This window comes from Equus przewalskii, chromosome 16 (genome assembly GCF_037783145.1).
Source record: "Equus przewalskii isolate Varuska chromosome 16, EquPr2, whole genome shotgun sequence".
Lineage (NCBI taxonomy): Eukaryota > Metazoa > Chordata > Mammalia > Perissodactyla > Equidae > Equus > Equus przewalskii.
The window spans coordinates 17,378,373-17,401,826 of record NC_091846.1 but is presented as its reverse complement, the minus strand read 5'-3'; the positions used below and the strand labels follow the sequence as shown (position 1 = coordinate 17,401,826).

Below are 23,454 nucleotides of genomic sequence, written 5' to 3'. Positions count from 1 at the left end.
CACCCACCATAGCCTTTGATTTTCTAATACAGAACACCCTCCCCCTCTCCCCAGCATAGATCTAGAAAGTAGAGGAATACGGAGGTTTCATTTCTAATACAAAAATATAGTTAGCTAGTTATTACCATTGTTTGTACCCATCCACCATCTCAAAAGCCACGTTAAGCCTTCTAAGCAACCTTTAGCAACATCTGTGCACTTCAGCCTACACTTCACATGTGAATGAAGAGGAGGATATTCTCTCAGCACCATCCTAGGATTTCACGATTGTTGCTTACATCAATGGGTAGATCACAATTGTTGAAATGACACAATGGAATAAGAAATTATAAACTGCTTTGGTAACAACAAAATCAAACTGGAGTGCCAAATAATATTACTTTTTCTTTCCAAAATTTTAATTTGTATTTTTTAATAGAAAATACAACACATTTCTCATCCATTTAACCAATTCATCCAAAGGAAAGAAGTGAAATACTGTAAGTACGCTAGTAAAATAAACACTTAAGCAAGATATATGGAACCAATATTTTTAGCAAGTTTTATAAGAATCTGGTATAAAACAAAGTTAAATACAACATTTTTGAAATGACAAAATCAGTTTACCTAACCTGCATTCCTTCAAAGAGACATTTGCACTTCTCATCCTGGCTTAAAAACAAAACAAAACAAATGAAACCTCAAATTACTTTCTTTCATCCAAATCAATTTACTATACTCTAAACTGAGTAAAGTTTTGATACGTTTTCTTCTTCTTCTTCTTCTTCTTCCTCTTCTTCTCCCCAAAGCCCCCCAGTACATAGCTGTATATTCTAGCTGTAGGTCCTTCTAGTGGAATGTGGGATGCCACCTCAGCATGGCTTGATGAGCAGTGCCATGTCCGCACCCAGGATTCAAACTGGTGAAACCCTGGGCTGCTGAAGTGGAGCGTGCGAACACAACCACTCGGCCATGGGTCCGGCCCCTGATACATTTTGATAAAAGCAATGAATGCAAATTTAAGGCAAACCTGATAGTTGCTATCAGGTAAACAGCACATTTAGAAGGACCTTTGTTAATAAGATGGTTTTAACGTACTCAGAGCTATAGATCCTAAAGGGCACATGTGTACCTATTGCACATCTGATCCTCACAGCGTTCCTCAAAAACAGACAATGATGTTCCCATTGTACTGAAGAGAAAACTAGTGCAACGTACGTAAGATCACACAGCTGGATCAGTTGCACAAACACACTTATCAAGGCCTTGGAATACAGGACAGCTTCCTGTTGGTAGACTTACCTTCCTAACTGCATCAAGGTATAACCCGAGCATCAACACAAGTATGAGTTCCTCCAGGTCCAGGAAAACAGACTCCAGTCATGACAGGCAAGGAGGAGAGTCAGGTCCAGATTCCTCAACTGCTACAGATTTTACAGTAAAACTCCAAGATAAAGAGGGAGGCCAATATGAGAAAACGGGAAGAATGATCTGAAAGATCACAATATGGCAAGGATCCACCAAAACCTAGAATAAACTAGAAGAAACTGAAAAAATGGTCTTAATTGGGAAGCCAATATTCAGACCAAAGGGATAAAAACAAGACATGGAAACAGAACATAGGAAATTATTCATCTTAATAGCTCAAAGCGTTTGGGACATATTCCCACATAAATAATTTCAAAACTTCTTTGAGGTAGACAAATGTTAGGAATGAACTAAGTTCATGTAAAAAAAGAAAAAAAAGTTAGAAGAAGAAAAAAGAAAGGAGGAAGCACTGAGCACAGACCCTATTTTTAAGGCTATCTGTAAAAAACATTCCAGTTATTTGTAAAGATCCCTTTCAATAAAGTGCTGATTAGACTCTACCCACTTTATTCCTACATTTAAAGGCTGAAATTAAGTGTCTTCCAGCTAAAGGACCAAAGCCAAGTTGGGCTTTTAAAAGCAAACCTACTAAAAGTTCACAGCAAGCTTATAACTTTTTATAACTTCTCTACTTGGAACCTGCTGTTTTTTCCTGCTCAGTTTCCCAAGTTGGAGCTCAAATCGACTTCCCCTGCGAAGTTGCCATGATTCCCTCAGTCAGATGTAACCCTCCTCCTTCCAAAAGTCCCACTATTCCTGTGTGCTGCTGTCACTGTGTTGTGTCTGTACACTTGTGTCCCCACTGGACTATAAGCTACTCAGAAGGCACACAAAGAAAACCTGCCTCTTCATTTTTGGATCTTCAGGACCTAGCACTCGGTGGGCACTCATGAATCCAGAGCCCATCGACTCAGTCTCTCAAGAAGTTCATTTTACACAAGGTGAACAAACTGGAGGTTTGTAGTTCTTCCCATGAAACTCAATACATTACCCTGCAAACCCATTTTTATTCCTGTTTTCTCCCCCCAGGGAGAATTAGTCTACTAGGGCAAATAACTAGGTCAACCTTAGTACCTCTTTATGACCCCATATTTTTAGAATTACATTTCCTTCGTTAAAATATCCCTATGCACTTACAAGTAAAACTAAGTTGCAAGAATGGCAACAAACTACACGATTCTTAAGGACATAAGAACAAATCTTTCTGACACTGGGTCAGCTACAAATAAACAAATTCTTGTGCTTGGACATTATTTTTAAGTATTTCACAATGAATTTGAGAATCTGAACTTCCACTTGAAAGATCTCCAGGAAAAGAAACATTATGAACCAAATGACAGGAAATAGCCATTCAAAGGGACATATTTTTGTACTTGTTTTGCTCCAATTTCTGCTACAAAGATTGCTCCAGTCTTCCCACTGACGTCTAAGAGATGAGGTAAAACTTGATCTGCTAGTTGGATTGTGCTGATCACAGAACAGTCGCCGATGCTTCCTGCTGGGGGTGCTGCCACAAATAAGAGCCTGCTAAGGTTCAGCTGGGCTACAATTAAGTACTTCCCATCAAGGGTAAATCTATGGAGAAAGACAGTTTACATAATAAATTTAGGTAAAATTAACATAAACATTTACTTTTTCAACATTCTTATTCCCTACAGAGCAAAACAACAGGAGGGACCTACTGGCTGAAGAGTTCTTTTAAGGAGAATTTAAAATTGATCTAATACTGTTTATGAGGGAATGAGAGATTTGTGATGGTAGACACAGCCAAAGATTAGCTTAAACTTTTAAAACATAACAATTATCAGAGTACCACACAAAATGAAACTACGGGAGAATTGATGTCAGCCTGGATCTGACACTATAGACTCAAGATTTTTATTTTCATTTTATGTTTAAAAATTTACCAAACGTATCTCGAGGGTAAAGGCTGTGGGACAGGTCCGGCATATATTATCTCTGACATTTGGACCCCACAGTGCACTGGGAGTTAAACTGCTTTCACTCTGCCTGGGATTTGAAATACAGTTACATGTTCTCTGCACACTTGTCTCCTTCCCTTTTTCCTTGCTTAAAATTAACAACAGATATTTTAACTTTCAGCTAGCTCTTCAGAGAAACTAACATAAACCAAATAAAACAAGTGCTTTAAAATAAAAAGAAACAATTACCTGACTGAAGAAGGTCCCTCTTCCGTGAAACAATTAGTCCATGCTCCTAACCACTCCCCAGTGTCTTTATCAAATACTTGAATTCTTTTATTTCCTCGGTCAGCAACCCACACCTAATAAACCAAAAAAGTGTTTACTGGAAAAGATCCACATTATAATGAGAAGAAAGAAAAAAGAAAGGGGAGATGGAGAAGAATGAAAGTTTATTTTCATTAGTTTCACATACATTATCTCATTTAATATGTAGAGGACTCCTAAAAGCTCCATTTTCAGACAGGAAACTGAAGTTCAGGACGGCTAAATAACATGTTTGAAGTGAGCTTACAATAAATGGGAGAGCCGCTTACGCCACCTGTCTTAACCCAAAGCCTATAATGCTCTGTCTGCTAAATATTTGAATAACTAAAAAACTGGAGTGCTCCACTATAATGCAGAGGATTAGCAGATAATGAGAAGTGACAGCATTCATTCATTCCTCTTACAAGCATTCACTGTCTCTGAGTCCTGTCAGCTTGTCAGTTTCTGGGCCAGGTACTAAGACAAAGACAAAGAAAAGCAGCCCCGCTCCTCAGGAGCTCAGGCTGGGGAAGCCACGGATTCATTCCTATTGCAGCATCATTAAACCTCTACCCGCTGTTTACTAAGGCACGTCCAGAGTGCAGAACCACTGAAAGAGGAAGCTTGGGAGAGTTCCGTAACACACAAAGAACAGGCCACCAATAGGTTTAACTTAGGTTTGCTATCAGCTGTAATGAGTCATTAAGTAAACTGTTATAAAACAGGAAGGTAGAGTCATTCTAAATGACATTTCATGTACTGTATTTGATGTCTGCAACCTATGGCACACAAACGGTGAAACAGTTTTTAATGACAGATGGCTAGGGCCGTGGAGAGGTATGTAAGAAAGGACTGGAAGGGTGGGCCAACTCTGCTGACCTCTACACTTCCCTGCTTCAGGATCTCTGGACTTCTTGGGTTTATGGATTCAGGGCCTATTTCTTCAGGGTAACCCTGACTATATCTTTGTTAATGCATGTGAGTTTTGATAGCTACTGAACTCATCTCCAATCAGAAACAAAGACTCATTCTACCACTTTAGAAAGGTTGTTGACCCTCAAGTAAGGTAATTTCGCAAGATCTTTTCCTGATCTTTACTAAGGATGGGTTTCCTTAAAGATTTGGGGATTACTGTCTTAGATAACTGACCAAGGAGGAAATATAGTTTAGACCCTAGGATTGAATGACACTTTATATTGTTAGCATTATCTTTCTTACTCAATAGATTTAGATTATGAGAAATTTTGTTTAAGAAACAAGTCTAACTCTGGATGTAATGAACTTTTCATACAGGGTTGGAGTGATGATTAAATGAGTTAACCATGTAAAGTGTTCACAATACAATAGTGTTGTTATAAAAATACAACTGTGCAGAAATCAACACTCTTGTTCTTCATCACTCAGTAATGGCAGAGTAACCCCATCAAATGATCTTCAAGGCCTCTCAAAAGGACATTCCCCACCATGGTGAATTTACCTGGGTCTAGTTCTTGCATGCTCAGAAACTTGATCTTGTTTTTATCCCACGAGGGGAGTAGTTAACCAGGCTCAGGAGAGTCGTGTGTAAAACCAGAACTCCAACTTTTTAGTTCCCAATTTACAGAGAAAGTTCGCATGTTCAGTTATCTTCCTATCTATGATGGGAAATACTTGAAGATTTTATGATCAAAACATTCTCATTTTGTCAACATAGGAAGCCAAATCATAATCAGAAGGCTGCTTGCCTAGCACAGAAGCAGAAGTGGAAATGGATTAAATTTCTAATGGCAAGAAGCCAAGATAGTCTGATGCATCCATTGTGCACCAAGACATTTAACAAGAAGGTACAAGATGACTACTATATGCCAGGCACTAAGATATAAAGGAAAACAGATTCAGTATGTGCCCTCATATACCCTAGACTCTATTAGGGGAGATAATTAAATGATTATATTATAGTATGATAGTTACTTACTAAATTTGGGAAGTACAGGCTATTATAAGAAAACAGAAGGAGAAACCAATACAAAACATCTCAAGTCGGGGGTTAGGTTATAGGAAGGTAACCCCAAAGAAGTGTATGCTTCTTATGTATGCTTAAAGACGTATAAAAGCAAGAGAGGTGGTAATGGATAGGGGTGGATAAAAAAGAAATGGATTGAAATTTGTTGATTAAAGCTTTCTGTTCCCCAGAGAGAGTGCAGCCAGTGAGAAGGAGTTTGCCTGGGTGGCTCTTTTTCTCAAGCTTCCAAGATTAACCTCTCCCATCCCTCTTTTGATTAATACATTCTAGAATTAATTTAATTTAGTTTAATTCTGAAATTAAAAATACATTCAAACAGTGTTTTCCTAGTAGAAAGAAGACTCTTTTTCTCAGGTAATTTTACTTAGGTGTTGTTTCATCATTTGTTCTTTATCTTTTAAGTGACACAGGAAATCTATTCTGCTCATTTCTAAATATTTGGAGAAGACCCTTCATTACAGGACTCAAACACTTATAACAGTTTGTGGATGTATTCAGCCCAGAGGAATTGTCCAGACTCATTGAGATACACACATCCACTAGCATACATACATACCTAGATGTCCAGACACGCACGTGTGCACCAAGATGCACACATACATGTCCAGGCACATACACCTAGGCACACACACACACACATACTCAGACACACAGGTCCAGATACAGTGACATGGCACTTTTACCCGACCAGCTGAATCAAGTGTAACACTGTGAGGTATGTTGAACTTAGCAGGCTCTGTTCCGTTTTCTCCATGCAGCCAAAGCATCATGAAATCTATAAATGGTAAACATATATGGTCAGAGCAATATATAGAATACCTTATGCATTCGCATGTTATATTTTATGTCCTAAGTTGTAGACAAACTATTCAATTATCCCCAAGTTGGTTATGCTTTCCTGGCTTTCTGAATATATATCTATTTGCCTATTTCTTATGCTTTACAAAAAAAAATTTGTTCTCTACTTCAAGCAATTAATCTACTTCTTTAATGACTATCTCCACTTGAATTTTTTCATCACTTAAAATCATTATTTAGAGTTCATGTCAACCTCTCCCTCAAACTGGTTCCACTTCCCAAATAATCCGATATTTAGTATTACCATTCCTCTGAGCTTAAAAATTCACACGATGCTTTTATAGTTTATCTCATTTAGTACCCCTGTAGTGGGTTGAATTGTGACCCCCCACCACCATACAAAAAAATGATGTGCCCAAGTCCCAGCCTGCAGTACCTGTGAATGTGACCTTATTGGAAATAGGGTCTTTGCAGATGTAATTAAGTTAGGGATCTTGAGATGAGATGATCCTGGATTTAGGGTGGACCCTAAATCCAATGACTAGCATCCTTATAAGAGAAAGGAGAGGAAGATTGAGACACAGAGACACACAGAGAAGAAGGCCATGTGAAGACAGAGGCAGAGACTAGAGTTATGCTGCCATAAGCCAAGGAATGTCTGGAGCCACCAGAAGCTGGAAGAGGCAAGGAAGGATCCCCCCACTAGTGCTTTTGAAGGGAGCATGGCCTGCCCTATAGATTTCAGACTTCTGGATTTCAAAACAGTGACAGAAGAAATCTCTATTTAAGCCACCCAGTTTGTGGCAATTTGCTACAGCAGCCACAAGAAACTAATACACCTATATTCGATCTGTCTCCTAAATTTGGTTCTTTCTTTCTTTCACAGAATTTTTTAGATTCTTACTTTATCCCCATCTCACCTCCCTCTAACACCAACCAAATTCAGTTACGGGGTGATAAAGTGACCAGACAGCCTCCAAATGACAGAGCTTATTGCAAATATATCCTGATATAGTATTGTGTCTTGTAAAAACTCTGCTTCTATAACATCATTTTCTTACTAAAAAACCTCAAAGTCTCCTTATAGCAAAATTATGGCTTCAAAATCCTCAGATCAACTTTCAAGGACATCGTAAATCTTATTTTCTACTATTCAAAAAGTACATCCTGAGCTCCTTTCCTAGAAGACCTGCTAATTTTCACCTGTAGACCTTACGCGATAAGGCCTTGTAAAGGCTCCTCCCATCCCTCTCCTCTCCCAGCAAAACCAGTTGAGTTCAAGAATATTTCCTTCATGAACTCTTGTCCTACTTCTCCAGTCAAAAGCAGCCTCTCCTTCTAATCTTATTTTACTTCAACAATCAGTTTCACAGAGTAGCATTTAACTGTTTCGTCTGCAATAGATCTGCACCTAGGACACTACTGAGGACGCAGAGTAGGGAATACAATAAAACACTTGCCGATCCATCACCCTGCAGGCCACCTCAGCTCTGAGATGCCAGGTTCCTAACCTCTCCATTCGTAATTGTACAGGATAACCACTTATTTCTTGAGCCCACTACAAATTCTCATACTGCCTCTAGTTCATTTTGAAGGAAACATCTAGATTTTGGTGAAAAATAAACAAGCCTAATATCAAAAGCATTTATTATTGGTCATTCCACACATCTGTTCTGATTTTTTCCTAGTAATACACTAGAGGCCTTTATACACAGCTTCATACACAACAGTTGTAATATTATACCAAGTATCCAAACAAATTAAAGCCAACTTATTAAGTAATATTCTTACAATACCACACAAAAACAAGCCAGGTACCTTGGGACAATTTGATCAATCTGTTATTCAATCCTCCATCTCCATCCACAATGTACATATCTCCTGTGTCGTCTACATATAATTCTGCAGGGTTATCAAATTGCAGGGGATTCAAACCAGTGCCTTTTTTGCCTGGGGTACCCAAGACTTGAACAAGATCACCAAAGGAATTGTACTTTTTGATAGTATGACCGTAGGATCCTACAAAGACAGACATGCACATTTCAGAAATATAACCACTGTATAAACATTCACATTTTCCAGGTAAGTTGAGCACAAAAATTTGATAGAATTAAACAGTAATAAAAAGTTAGTAGGTTCAGATAATTAAACGTTATATTTAACAAGCAATAGAGCTTCTTCATTAGTTACAGCCAAATCTGTTCATGAATTAAAAGCTCAAATACTCCAAGTAGATTCTAAATTCAAATAAAAAAAACCAAAAAAATTGACTCCTTATACGGAAAGCTTATACAGAAAGATATTAAATTATTGGTACACTACTTTCTTTTTTTAATCTTAAGACCCTGAATAAGCATTACTCGTAAAAGGGAATCAAGAAAGAAATGGAAAAGTAACAATCCATATTTGAAAACTGTTATTTTAGTCATTCATGTGCAGATCTCAAATTTCAGTATGTCGGCAAATAAGTTCTTTATAATACATAATTTTTTAAACTATAATTTCTATATTTATTTCCTAGTGGAAATAAATTCAAAATTCAACACATTAACTTTCCTTTCCTGAGAAGGGAATAAATCTTTTCAAATCACTAGTAACTTATCTTCTCACTTACACTAAAATTCCTTTGAGTTAAAATAATCTTACAAGCAAAAGTATAAAGTAGAACATTAATGAATGGGGAAAAACCATAAAGCAGTTAACAGCTATCATCTTGAAGGCACACCAAGAGCAAACTAACTGGTAGACATTTAAAAGATAAACTGGATACACTGAGTTTACTGGAAATAAAGTAAATCAGCTTGCATTACAATTCCATCTTGAAAATTGTATTTATTATTATACCTGATTTAGAGGCTTGAGCTAAAGTTTGTAGCAATAACAAAACATTATTAAAGCAAGTAAATTTCAAAGTTTCTACAAAATTCACAAAAAAATACAATGCTAGTAAATAATGTTTTTTTAAAAATGACTGATTTGTAGCCAAGTTTTTATTAAAGGGAACTTATTCCTTTGAAAAATGGGAAGAAATGCAAAAACTGTCTTCAGATCTGCGTGTGGAAAAACGAGCCATAATGGAAAGAATGAAGAGATCATGTGTGTTCTATTTATTCCTGGGAATCATTGAAGTGTTTTATAAAAAAAGGATCACATGAATGGAACAAATCAAAAGTAAAGGGCTTTAACACTGAATCCTGAAAAAAAAGAAGTGAAAATAGTCAAACTTCCTTACAGTATTACAATGAACTCATAGGTAATCTAGATTTTTGGGGTTTAACTGGAATGTTACCATCCAAAATACAGCTTGAAATAAATGGGATATTGGCTGATGCTCAGAAGTCTTTAGGGTTCTGAGAACAGATGTGGTAATGGCACTTCTTACAAAAATTGAGACCTTGTTAATTCCAAAATGCTATCTGAATTAGCCAGAACTGGGGAAACAAGATGTCCTTCAAGCCATAAACAAAATTGAGCCAAGGAATACTAGAAATATTACCCTTATGATCCCATTGCTTCCTGAGACCCTGAGATAATGCCAAGTTATCTCTGGTACCGTGTTGTCTTAAGCCACAAGCACATGCAAACAGCTGTCTCTAAAAACTGATCTCCACAGCTATAAATTCCACTGTGCTTACTTTGTTTTTCAGCACATTCTACTAAAACTATTTGATGGAACAAAGATTTCAGACACGCTGCAGTTAACACCAGCAGTTTCTGCAAATCTTCCATTGTGGGCAACAAAGCAGTTCAGGTTTCTTAGCACAATCTCTTTTGAAAGAGAACTGGTAAAGGAAAATGAGTGGCAAGGATTCCATTCATTCGTTTTTAGAGACTGACACTTTATTTGGCTTCATTGAAGAGGTTTATAATTTTTTAATCTTGGAAGAGCAAGTGATTCTTTAAGAGGAAAAGTCCCTTGACAAGCTAAAGGAAAGATCATAACAATTAGAGTTTCCTTGTTAAACGTCTTAACTCTACAGAAGTACAATATAAAGACTTTTAGAAACAAGTGATTTAATGAATCATTAAAGAAATTACAATTAGATTCAGCAACTTTGATGTTAAAATGTACACGCAAGAACATGGGCAAAGATGTGATTTCTAGCAAGATAATTTAATAGACGTTACTACACATACCACTTCCTACATCTGTGATCCAGACGGATTGTTCATGTAGTGTACTGGCTGCAAATATACCATGAGGTGTGTCAACTGTATAATTCCAGGCTCGTAGGAAACATCCGTCCTCTGTGAACACTAACACCTTTGGGATGTTATCCCCTCTCTGAAGGTATACAAAAATAATTGCTTAGATAGAATCAGTTTTAAGGAATTAATCTTTATCTTGACAGAGAGAAACAAAAATTAAAGGTTAATCAAGAAATTCAGTAATGTTTAAAAACCCAGCTTCAAAACCTAACGATATTAACATCTATCAGACTCACAACCAAAAACTTTACTTGAAACCAACTCAAAATACAAATTCCACAACTGGCATTATATAAACCGTTATAGATGGTTACTTAGTACAGTAAAACAGAAAGGCTGTTATTTCCTTCCTGTTCATAATTTTTAAAAAATATCCCAATTTTACTTACTTGGGCTACATAAACCAATCCATTGAGGGAGTCAACGGCAACACCAAACGTTGCTCCAGTAAAGTATTCTGAATACTCAGGCCAATCCACATCCAGGCGGTAAAGAATTTCCTCAGTTCTCCAGGAAACTTGAAAAGCAAAGTTCCTTAAAACCTTAAATAAAATCAGAAGATTAAGCTTCAGTTTACACTCTAGGTTAAAAAAAGGAAAAAAAGGCTGATTCTTAAGCATGCTTTGACGTCTGCCACAGAGGTGTTCAGACTGCTGGACAGAAACGATTCGGAAGAAATAGGCTTATACGTCTAAACACTAAGGCCACCCCAACACACATCTGCAAATTCGTTGAGGATGTAATGGGAGCTGGAGAAGAGGAGAAAATAAAGAAAACGGAGATGTACCAGATACAAACTTTTTAACACTAAGAGACAAGGCAACACGTCGGTGGTTCGGCCCCCGGTGCAGCTTTTGGCTGAAGGTAGTGCAGGAGCCAGGGCCCGCCACCTCCATCCCACGACCGCGGTGTTCCCTCCCAACAGTGCTGTCCACACAGCCGACAGCCATTTCCTCACTACTCAACTCACCGGAGAGCCACAGAAACGCGAATGCAGGATCAGACATGCAAGAAAAAGCCCCGCGCCGGCCGCGCAGACCCAGAATTTCGCCATGACAAGACGGGAAGCCTGGACACGGAGGAGGGTCCGCAGGTGGCGGGGAGCCGCCAGGCAGGCTCAGGTCCTAGCGGTTCGTTGCTGCCCAGAGTGTCGGCCAACCGACCGGCCAGAAGCTCCCACCTTCAATCCCTCCTCCCTGGATGTGCGGGTTCGAGAACCCAAAAGGAGCACAGACCAGCCCGCAGAAATTCCGAACTCCTGGTTCCGTACTCCTGGCGCCTTCCCCGGTCTCCGCCCCCATGTCACGTGCCTCTGGCTGACCCAATGACCACATTCTCCCGCCCCTCGGGGCGGTCCCCGCTGAGGACTTCTCCTGTCCCTCAAAACAAGGGCGCCCGTAGATATGCCTTAACCACTCGATATTCATTTTTTTTTTTAATTCAGTTTGAAAAATCAGAAGCTAGCACACTCAAACCAGAGACATAGGGATGTAACCCTCAAAAAATGATTTCCAGGCTCTGGGAAAGATTTCAGCCGTGTCCGATTCCGAGGGATCCAGGCATCCTCCATGGATACCTACGTTCCCACACCAGGACCCCCTCCATTGGCTTTCAGGAAAGAGTGGCCTAAGCTGGCAGCGCAGAGTTGAGTTTACTCGGGCGCGACGGGCTTCGTTACAGGACCCCCATGAGCTGGTGGGAACTGTAGGGGTAACCGAGAAGGGCTCTTGGCGCTGCTGGCCCTGCGGTATTCGGGAGCTCCCCTCTCCGAGACCGTGCCCCACTTCGCCCGGCTCCGGGTGCTCTCCAGCCGCCGGCCCGCTCCCGGAAGCCGTGGCAGCTGGTAACAAAGAGCCTGCCAGGCCGCCGCTGCCCGGGCCGCGCGACCCACGAGTCTGGCGGAGCTACTGGGGGTGAGCGCGCGCCAGGCCATGAGTCCAGGATTGTGGTGGTGAGGGGCGGCGGCCAGCCGTCGAGGCGCTGGTGCGGGTCGAGAGGCCGGTACCTCCCTTCTCACGCCCGCAGGACTTCAGGCGCAGGTGCCTCTGCTCTCCCGTCCACTCCGCCCGGGAAAGCGGCTTCAAGACGTTCCCTTGGCGGCGCCTGGCCTTCAGCTGCAGGGGACCGACGCTCAGCACCGGCTGCTGAACCCCGGGTTTCTCTGCGGGACTCAGAGGACCCGGCTCTTCCCCGAGGCGTCCCGAAGCTTTGTGTAAAGAAGCTGGGGAAGCCTGACGCTTTTATTTTTAATAAAAGTTTTTGTAAGTGTCCATTTTTAGGAATTTTTGCAGACTTTGAAGTACTCTCTACCTCTTCGTATCCTTTCTCCTGCTCCTGGAGTCATTTTCCTCCTCGGCTGTTAAATATTTTTACTATCAGAGCTGACCAGGGATGAACGTTTTGTAATTGAAAGTGTAGCTGTTAAAACCTCGTCGAGATTGTAGTCAAGATGGACAAAAAGTCCTTTGAAACGGTGCTGGATGAAATTAGAAAGGTAATTACACTTAAATCCGTTAATCATTGTATGCGCTAGGAATTCTCGTGGTTTATTCTCTTTGAGGGACTGCGTGCAGATTGTCCACAAAGAGGTTTAAGGATTGCAAAATTGGTTGGAATTTCGGCGTATACTGTAGGAGCTGATATCTTGATACATTTCACGATACAAATAGAAATTAAGTTAACTCTAAACTTCCTGAGAACTAGTAGTGCCCTATTGTGGAAATTATATTCAGAGAGTCCTCGGTTCCGAAGCTGGCTCTATAAATCTTTAATAGCTCTGCCCTTTTGGATAAGTGATTTAATATTTCTGAACCGATTCCCTCATCTTTCGGTAACACAAGAGTGACTGAAAACTAGAGGCAATACGTAGAAGGTTATTTATAATGGTAGTTATTATTCTGACAAGCTTTTCAAACCTGAGGATAGACAGACAATATTTGTTGCTTGGACCGGACAAAATTAGTATCCTAATGTAAAATGTAGCGTTAAGTTTAAAGTCATATTCCTAGGAATGAACTTCAATAACTTGAATTTCAAAACTTTTTTTTCTCTTGCTTTCCAAGTTTTTGCTTCTTTTTGCGGCTGTTATATGTAGCCTACCTCCCAGAAAGAACCAGACAGAAAAAAATTTTGGAATATAGCCTTGAGCCTAAGTACCTCCAGCACAAAAATAAAAGTTTATCTAATTAGGACTGGAAGGTTTTACTCTTCCTTTCTTATGCTAGTACAGGGTCCTTTGCTGACAACTTCCGGGCAATTATCTCGCCATTTGCATATCTTTAAGACCCTAGACTGATGCGGAAAGATTTGTTCCTTGTGCTCCGGTGCTCATTTATTTCAGCTTATGAAATTATTAATAAAGTTGCCTGTGGACATGCTGTTTTTCTCCTTTCGCTGTAATAAAGGAAAATGTTTTTCTAAGTCCTTTATAAAGGCTTTTTCAAATTCACGTTAGCTTCAAATTTACGTATTTGACGATATTGAATGTTCTTTTTTGAATAAAATTTCTCTTGCAAGCCCAGTTTGTCCAATTAAGATTTGCAATAAAACCTCAGCTCGCTACTAATGTGTTTAGAATTTGCCAAAATTTGTTCATGAGCTGATATTTAACTACTGTTTATAAGAAAATAATTTGTGCCTTTAGGTAACCCAGATTTCTACTTTTGGAAGATACAGGGTGTCACTTTGCACATTTTCTCCCTTCTAAGCTGTGAAAAGATCACATAGTAAATACTAATAAGGAGAGCAAGAAATTTTCCAGAGATGAAAATCATGTTCACACGAGATGGCAACTTAAGTCCTTATTTCTGGTCTGCAATCAAAATGTCTTTTGCTGTTTCTGCCAAATAATTAGATGCATCATTATTTTAGTCTTTTAAAATGAGATAAAAATATAGGCATATCTAAATATGAGAATTATTGGTTTTTTAAAAATTGCTCTTAGACTTTGTAAATGTAGGTCAGTTTAAAGCAAGTAATCTCTTCCTGCATGTCATCGTAGGTCCATAGTTAATACTGGCTGTCACTACTGTCATTTAAAGCAAGGGCATGTAAGAAGACACTAGGAAAAGAAATAGGAAGGGGGAAGAAAGGGGAAAAGGCAATGTTGAATTTGCTCTTCAAACAGAAGGTAATTATAATGGCCAGTAACTATTGAGCACTTGCTGTGTATGCCTGTTCTAAGCGCTTTCTCCCTGCATTATTTGATTTGATCCTCCTAACAACCCATGAGGTGTAGGTTCCATACTCCTCATTTTACAGATGGCACATCTAGTCTGTGAGGTTAACTAGCCAGCCCAAGGTTACCCAGCTGGTAAATATTCAAACTCAGGCAGTCTGACTCCAGAGTGCCTGCTCTTGTGCCTGGGAATACAGCTGGACGCCTGAGGCACTGGTGAAACAATTGAGAATGACTTGGCATCAACACAATCCAGGATCTGGTCCAGAAACTTGCTTTTGACTGTTTCCAATAATGATAATGGTAAACTCCCAAGAGTACATTATCCAGAATGCCATTTCCCCCCCTTTTTCAGTGAAACTGCTGAGCACCCTGGATGTTTTTCTCCATTGCCTTCTTATAGTATTTTCTGCTGGCAGAATGATGTATGTGGAAGGTACAGTTATCATTGTTTTGTAGTAAAAGGAAAGGGATTAGTTGATTTTTAATGATTAATAGTTACCGAATCGTGATAGTCTGATGTGTCCATCTCTAAGTTTGGCGAGTAGTTGCCAGGAGAGCATGTGTGATTTCAGGCTCTAGACAGGGCTGGGTCAAGGCCACCGAACTCCCTGAACTTCCCACTGATGGAGGCCCTGTGAGGAAAGGAACCAGCATTTACCAAATACCTCTTATGTGTCAGATCTACTCTTGATTCTTAATCCTCACAGTAACTCTGAGGCCGGTAATGAATGATATTCCCTTTTATGTCAGGAGGTTCTGAGGGTAATTAAAATGCCTCTCAAGGGCCCCAGTGCCAGTTAGTGGCAGGCATACAGTGAGTTCAGGGCCTCTCTGGCTCCTTTGGTTCTCATATCCTTGTAGAAATACTGAGAGCCTCAACCAGACCTTGTCTTATGTTTCTCTGCCACTTAGCACATAATAGGTGCTCAGTAAATAATTGTCTGATGAATGAGTAATGTCGTACATTTAATCTTAAAAATGGCAATTTGGTTTAATTTGGGATATTCGGAGACTATCTACATTTACAGTAATTCTATATGTAATTTCTATTAATGTCAAATCTTATCTATTGCAGTTCAATTCCCTTTCTTTGTAGGAGTGAATAGGGAGGCCCAGGAGGTTTTCCTGCTGTCTCAGTCTATCCCTTACACCATGGGACCTAGAATGTCATGTCACCACAGTGACTTTAGCTGCCTCTCCATGCAGGGCTGAAGAATGTCTGCCAGTGTTTGAATTGCTTAGGTAGTTCTGATGTATGCATTTTACTGTTCTGTTTACATGTATTAATGCTGTTTTTCTATGTTTTTTAGGCTGTTTTGACAGAGTACAAATTAAAAGCAATTGAATATGTGCACGGATATTTTTCTAGTGAACAGGTATTCTTCTATTTGTTTAAACAAGAGTCTTTTTTTTTTAACACCAATGTTCTGGTTAATGTCTGTTGGTGGTCAAGTTCAGAATTGCTCTTACTTTGTTGCTGTTTTTATTTAGGTACTTTAGAAGCTTTCGGCTTGGGTAGAAAACTTTACAGAATTTATAGCTTGGGTATTTTATAAACATACCCACTCTCACCACAATATCATATACATGATTTTAAAATGCAGTGTCTAAAAAAAGTAGTCCTTTATATTCCTAAGCTGACATTTTATCTCCATCTAGTACTTTTGCAACCTTTATTTTCTTTAGGTACTTTCTTTTTCCTGTACCTTTCATTTTCCTTTATTTCTAGACCAGTGCTGTCCAAGACTGTGATGATGGAAATTCTCTGTCTGCACTATCCATTATGGTAGCTAGTAGCTTCAGATGGCTGTTGAGCACTTAAAAATGTGGCTTGTGCCAGTGAGGAACTGAATTTTTTATTTGCCTTGATTTCAATTTAAGTAGCTGTAGCTGGCTACTCTGTCAGCACAGTGTAAACTCTGGTGCCGTGTTTATCCCTCATTGTCTGGGCCCACACAACGCATTTTGAATAGTAATTCAAAGTACTGAAGTAAATCTTTTAGAAATGTTTGCAAACAGATTGCCATTATAAATAAATTAGTTCTTTGCTTTCAGGTGGTTGATTTACTGAGATATTTCTCCTGGGCTGAGCCTCAGTTGAAGGCCATGAAAGCATTACAGCATGTAAGTAATTTTATTTTTCTTGGAATGTAGAATTTAAGTATGTTGAATTCTCCCATAGTTTTCCATAATTCATCTCAAGTTGGAATTTTGTTTGCATTAGGAAAAATGACTCTAAATTTCGTTATACTTTGATTATTCAAAAAAACTGTTAAAAAATTAAAAATTCCCACCCGGTAAATTTAAATTGTATGTACTATACTATTGGATTGTATACCAATAAGTAATGTCTGATAACGTTTAATCTTTATTTTTTTTTTAAAGATTTTATTTTTTTCCTTTTTCTCACAAAGCCCCCCAGTACGTAGTTGTATATTCTTCGTTGTGGGTCCTTCTAGTTCTGGCATGTGGGATGCTGCCTCAGCATGGTTTGATGAGCAGTGCCATGTCCGTGCCCAGGATTCGAACCAATGAAACACTGGGTCGCCTGCAACGGAGCACCCAAACTTAACTGCTCGGCCATGGGGCCAGCCCCCTTTTATTTTTTTTAAGATTGGCAGCTGAGCTAACATCTGTTGCCAATCTCTTTTATTTCTTAATTTTTTTCTTCTTCTCCCCTAGGCCACCCAGTACGTAGTTGTATATTCTAGTTGCAGGTCCTTCTGGTTCTGCTATGTGGGATGCCGCCTCAGCATGGCCTGATGAGTGGTGCTAGGTCCGCGCTCAGGACCCGAACCAGTGAAACCCTGATCCATTGAAGTGGAGTATGCGAACTTAACCACTTGGCCACAGGGCCAGCCCCTGATATGTTTAATCTTAAAAACAACAATTTGGTTGAATTTGGGATGTTCTGAAACTCCGATTATGTTTACAGGAATTCTATATGTAGTTTCTATTAATGTCAAATCCTGTTACAGTTCTGTTCTCCTTCTCTTTAGGATTGAGTAGGGAGGCCCAGGAGGTTTTCCTACTGTCTCAGTATGTCCCTTACAGCTTGGAACTTAGAAAGGTATAATGTCATGTCACCACATGACTAATTGGCAGATTGAAGGAGAAAATATTTATAGGCAAGCAAAACATAGGATTTGGATTCTTAAGTGTTTTTACGTACTTCTTTCTATTTTTAGATATCTTCACTCTCTTCTATTTAGTCTGAGAAGAATAGTCAGACAGGTTTATACTTACATTCTTTAGACCAACACTGTCTAAATGACCGTTCAGCGATGGTGGAAGTGTTTTGTATCTGCACTATCAAATATGGTAACCATTGACTACATGTGGCTCCTGAGCGCCTAAAATGTGTCTAGTCTGCCTGAGGAACTATATTTTTAATTTTATTTAATTTTAATTTAAACAGGCTCATGTGCCTAGTGGCTGCCGTATGGACAGCACAGCTCTAGAGCCTGGATTAACAGGCATCTAAGTCAAACAGGATCTGGCTATATACAAAGATTTTCCTCGGAATATCAGGCATGGATAGCTTTAAGGGAATCTACAGATCCTTAACATCCTCAACTGATTTGCCTAAGAAAGTGTCTGGGTCTGTTGGTGCTCTCTTCTTCAGTAATTGCTTTTTTCTACTCTATTAAAAAAAAAAAAAAGAGTTATCTCACCTATCCACCCACAACCTGGGGGTGAAAATTTTTCCCCAAAGACCAAAGAGAGAGTGAAGTCTCCTGAGGGAGAGCAAAGCAGAGAGCTTCTGTAAGAAATACTGACGGGGACCTTGCCTTGTTTTATCAAGCAGTCTCATGACTGAGCTCTGAGGGCTGTTCATCTGTCCATTTACCTTAGAATTAAAATTCAGAGGTTTGAAGGCCAGAATAGGCACAGCTTAAGGCATTTATTTGAATTAAGTTGATTGATTGTTTTCACACTAAAGACTGACTTTGACAATTAGGTTATAAAATAGAATTTTCATAAATTAAATGAGCTAAATCAGTAGTTCCAAGGTTTTTACAAATATATAATAAATTTGTATATAAGGAAATCGAGTTTTTGCAAATATTTAAACTTCCAGTAAAATTTTTAGATGTCAATTTAAAAACATGCAAAGGGTATATATAGTTTTACCAATTCTTTTGGTGGTACATGAGTAAGCGTTTGAAAACCCCTGCTCCAAATTTTAAGAATCTATTGGGTGTTGACTCTAACTGATCTTTTTTTTTTTTTTTAAGAGTGGTCCTGAGCAAACATGTGTTGCCAGTCTTCCTCTTTTTTTTTCCTTCTTCTCCTCAAAGCCCCTCAGTACATAGTTGAATGTATTCTAGTTGTGGGTCCTTCTAGTTGGGGCATGTAGGATGCTACCTCAACATGGCCTGATGAGCGGTGCCACATCCACGCCCAGGATCCGAACCAGTGAAACCCTGGGCCACCGAAAAGCGGAGCTGCGTACTTAACCCCTCGTGGCCCCTAACTGATCTTCTTACAGTGACTTTGCTTTTGAATTTCCACCACTGTTACCATAAATCTGTAAATTGGCAAAATCTTCTAGCTGCTTGTCAAAAATAAATGTACCCTAGTCAAGTAAATTATGTAATGTTCCCCGGAATCTTGGAGTGCCACAACGCACGTTAACAGAGGACTCTTAAGAAAGTTCTGCAGTAAAGAAACCTGTTTAACCCATCTTTCCGCTAACTGATGTGAGTGTAGTACCCTTTCATAGTAACACTATTCACTGTGGACCTCACTGTGGGAGATCCTGATTATGGCATACCCAGCACGCTAACTGAGGAATGTCATTTTTCCTGACTTCTCAAGTGGCATATTTCCCATATTTGTAAATATCCACTTTCTCTATAACCTTTCTGAGGAAAGTAGTACATGTAAATATTTTTTTTTCCCTGTAGATGAAAACATTGAGAAATGTGGATAAAAAAAGAGCATATAGGAGAACTTAGGTCTTCAGGTGAAATAGTTAACCTTGAAAAAGCCTAAGTTTGATTCACATAGTTGTTAGGGCTTACTTTTTTTTTTTCCCTTTTTCTCCCCAAAGCCCCCCGCTACATAGTTGTGTATTCTTCATTGTGGGTTCTTCTAGTTGTGGCATGTGGGACGCTGCCTCAGCGTGGTCTGATGAGCAGTGCCATGTCCGCGCCCAGGATTCGAACTAACAAAACACTGGGCCGCCTGTAGCGGAGCGCACGAACTTAACCACTCGGCCACGGGGCCAGCCCCATGTTAGGGCTTACTTTTGAGTAAACAGTTTTCACCTCAAATATTTATATTAAGAACATTTAACTATAATTCCCATAAAAAGGAAATTTCTGGCATGAAAATTTCTCATGTTGAAAATAAAATTGTTTTTATTTTAATAGAAAATGGTGGCTGTTCACCCAGCAGAAGTGGTCAATATACTCAACTGTTTCACCTTCAGTAAAGACAAACTAGTTGCTCTTGAACTATTGGCTTCGTAAGTAATTCTTTTTCTTTTTACTTTACTGAAGAAAATTTGGAAGACTTTTTAAATGTCTTGTAACTCATTAGTGTGTGTTAATATGTCAGAATTATATTAATGAATGGAACTCTAATAAAATCTATGAGAGCATAGAGCTAAATTCTTATATCTAAATATCTAGTGTACTTATTACACATGGTTATTGCTTACAAAATAATGGGGCTTATCGAGATAATCTATTTTGATTTGTCTGCATTTCAGTGACTTGCTTTGCCATCCTACTCTGAATAACTTGAAAGGCTTCTTGATAAAGCCATAGGTCTTAGAGTTAGATGGGTTCTGCCACATTCTGACAACATATATTTTGGCTTAATATGTACTTATTCTTTCTAGACCTTATTTTCCTCAATTGTAAAAGTAAGAATCTCACCTATTTAGTAGGGTATGTGAATTTAAAATACAGTAAGATATGTGAAAGTACCCGTCACAGCATTTAATAAGTGGCTGGAATGAGCATAAGCTCAAAGAGGAACGGAACCTGCTCTTCTGCAGAATGGAAGAGTCTGTAAATTGCTGTTTCTTTATAGCACATGCATTTTTAAGTCCCTTATATATTTATACATATATATTTATAGATGTCCACAAAAACACAGAATAAAGCAAAAGATAAAACTTCATTTTTAGATCAACCGTGATTTTTCTGCATTTAACACCTGGATTTGTTCTAATGCCATAGTTCTCCTAACACTCATTGAGAGGGTGTATTTTCAAAAATCTCAAAGTATTGATTTTTATTTATAGTATTACTTTTGTTACTTGCAGGTAACCAGATAAACCTCAGTTCAATTATTGTATTTACCATTTTTATATAAGCATGTTGTTTACATTCACCAATTAAGAGTAAATAATCATACTTCGCTTCTTATGTCATGGGGAAAAGCTGATTCAAATATATTTATAGATAAACAAAAGTTGTTGGCCTCTGTATGTATGTTCAGTTTCTTAAATGAAAAGCTAAATTTTATTTCCTCGGTAGGAACATTGTTGATGCACAGAATTCTCGTCCCATTGAAGATTTATTCAGGATCAATATGTCTGAGAAGAAACGGTGCAAGAGAGTACTTGAACAGGTAATTTTCTCAAGATTTCTATGTAAATGGTACATTGGTTTTTCTGAATGTTGATGAAGAAAAAATGTACCAATCTTACTCCTATATTAACTTTGATGAATAACCTGACTGCTGTTATGCGATGGGTTCAAAATGACATCCCTGCCATCTATGGAGGAGGAGCAGAGCTGGGTGAAGGGGATGCTGGAGGATGAAGAGATGGCTTGAGAGTGCGAAGCCAGTTTGCCACTCAGCTTGAGACTCATGCAGTGTTTATTCTCTGTCCCTTGGTAACTGCCCTGGCTGCAAACTTTTGTCTTTAATTTTATGTGTTTAGGAACTTTTAAAATTTTCTTTGTCTTCAGGCTTATGTTAATCAAATTCGTAAGAGATGAGTAATAAAGCAAAAATCCAGTTTATTTAAAATCTCTGAGTGAGAGAAATAGTCCTTGTCCAAGCTTAGAAAACTTGATTTGTCATTTAAAGTAGTTGTTTCTCAGGATTGTGGTGGCTGGAAACTGAATTAGTAATTGGAAACCTGCTTGAGGAAAACAGACTGCTCTCCCGGGGCCTTGCAGCCCACTCGTTTCTAATCCTCACGCCCTCCACTCAGCTCAGGGAGAGGAGAGAACTTTGCTTTAGTCCTGAGTTATTGTAGCCGAAGCAGGATGTGAGCCCACGTTTCTTTACTTGAGTAACTTCTTCATTGATTTTCTTGACTGAATTCTTTAAGGCATCATGCATTGACTGCTGTAGTTTTCTTCCTTATAAAACATTCTGATCATGTCACTTCCCTTCTCAGAAATAATCTAGGCCTGAGTGTTCTGTGGAATGGGCCCTTTGGTCAATGTACATTAGTGCAGCTTTTCTGGGAGGTAAGCTTGAAGAGCTTTTAAAATGTTCATATCTTTTGACACAAAAATTCTGTTTCCAGAAATTTATTCTAAGGAAACAAATAGAAATATACTTATTCCTATATATAGGCATTCACCCTGGTGCTATTTATAATAGCCAAAATCGAGATGATCTTTAGGGTTGGAGCATTTAGTAGGGGGCTGGATTATATAGCTAGTTATGTGTGTCTTGAATGAATTTATAAAACCAGTATAGCTCTACAACAAAATATAAAACATACATGCTTGTAAAATATAGCTATGTAGACATAACTTGATATTCGTATAATATAATATAGATCTACTGGAATGTATGTCACCTGTTATAGTGTTTTCCTTCATTGAATAAATATTTAGTGAGCACTAAGTCAATATGTGTTAGGCACCATTTTAGAATCTGGGGATGCAATAATAAACAAGTTGGACCACAGTCCCATCCCTCAATACGTGTCGTCATTATGTGGAACACCATATACCCAGATAACTCTTGCTTTTTCAACAGCACAGCTCTTAGACACCCAACATCTCCTGTTATTTGTTTGTTTGTATTTTCTCCACTAAGTTATAAACTTTTTCAAAGCAGAGACCACATCTCTTTCATCTCTGTCCTCTTTTTGCCTTGCCCATGACATGAGCTCGGTGTTTGTAGAGTTGGACAATGGTATTTCTTGGTCTTTGGAGAAATGGGACATAATAAATAGTAAATGGACTTTTTTGCACACAGTTTACAAAATCCACTGTGAAAATACCTTTGTATAGGAGTCTGTTAGTTGTGACGTTAAAAACATGTTACAATTTTGATAATTTCATTTAAATAAAGTGATTTTACCTACTAATTGGGGCATATTCACCACTGTAAGTGCTGATTGATATATGAACAGATTGAGTGTGATGCTATTAATTCATGTTTTTTTAGCAGGGCTTCCCAATATCCAGAGTACTTAACTTTATGAGTTTATTTGATTTTTAGCCCCCTCCTCTTTTTTATGTTACAGGCTTTCAAGGGGGGCTGCAAAGCTCCTCATGCCATGATCTCATCTTGTGGAACAATCCCAGGAAATCCATATCCCAAAGGAAGACCTAGTCGCATAAATGGAATTTTCCCAGTAAGCATACTTTTATGGCTATTTATGAAACTTCTTGTGGCTAAATATGAAATTTGTCATAGTAATGATATTTAAAGAAAATGCCAGTTGATGATGCTTCTACAAAGGAAAGAAATTTTATTAT

The 23,454-nt window shown here is 38.7% G+C and overlaps 2 protein-coding genes across 3 annotated transcripts in view; one reads left to right on the top strand and one right to left on the bottom strand.

The window, feature by feature from the left end:
• Nucleotides 1-376: 376 nt before the first annotated feature.
• NHLRC3 (NHL repeat containing 3) lies at nucleotides 377-11,955 on the bottom strand. Its single transcript, XM_008527154.2, has 7 exons — nucleotides 11,555-11,955; nucleotides 10,974-11,126; nucleotides 10,513-10,660; nucleotides 8,194-8,394; nucleotides 6,261-6,352; nucleotides 3,519-3,631; nucleotides 377-2,922 (listed from the first exon to the last, which is right to left on the bottom strand). The coding sequence occupies exons 1-7, from the start codon at nucleotides 11,636-11,638 to the stop codon at nucleotides 2,670-2,672; spliced, it is 1,044 nt and encodes a 347-aa protein (XP_008525376.2). The 5' UTR covers nucleotides 11,639-11,955; the 3' UTR covers nucleotides 377-2,669.
• The window catches only part of PROSER1 (proline and serine rich 1), a 27,515-nt gene continuing 15,993 nt past the window's right edge, over nucleotides 11,933-23,454 (top strand). The window contains exons 1-6 of one of the 2 annotated variants that reach the window (XM_008527155.2): nucleotides 11,933-13,078; nucleotides 16,075-16,140; nucleotides 16,820-16,888; nucleotides 20,143-20,237; nucleotides 21,259-21,352; nucleotides 23,220-23,330. In XM_008527155.2, the coding sequence (XP_008525377.2) occupies nucleotides 13,034-13,078; nucleotides 16,075-16,140; nucleotides 16,820-16,888; nucleotides 20,143-20,237; nucleotides 21,259-21,352; nucleotides 23,220-23,330 (480 nt within the window). In that variant the 5' untranslated portion in view covers nucleotides 11,933-13,033. The remainder of the gene's footprint in view (nucleotides 13,079-16,074; nucleotides 16,141-16,819; nucleotides 16,889-20,142; nucleotides 20,238-21,258; nucleotides 21,353-23,219; nucleotides 23,331-23,454) is intronic. The other variant, XM_070578774.1, reaches the window with a different exon arrangement.

Bases quoted from the DNA above. Each gene is read 5' to 3' on its own strand.
- NHLRC3 (XM_008527154.2), bottom strand. From the start codon at position 11,638: ATGGCGAAATTCTGGGTCTGCGCGGCCGGCGCGGGGCTTTTTCTTGCA. The intron at 11,127-11,554 runs GTGAGTTGAGTA...ATTTTATTTAAG, and splicing joins CGCGTTTCTGTGGCTCTCCG to GTTTTAAGGAACTTTGCTTT. The intron at 2,923-3,518 runs GTAATTGTTTCT...CTTTCTCCATAG, and splicing joins GAGGGACCTTCTTCAGTCAG to ATTTACCCTTGATGGGAAGT.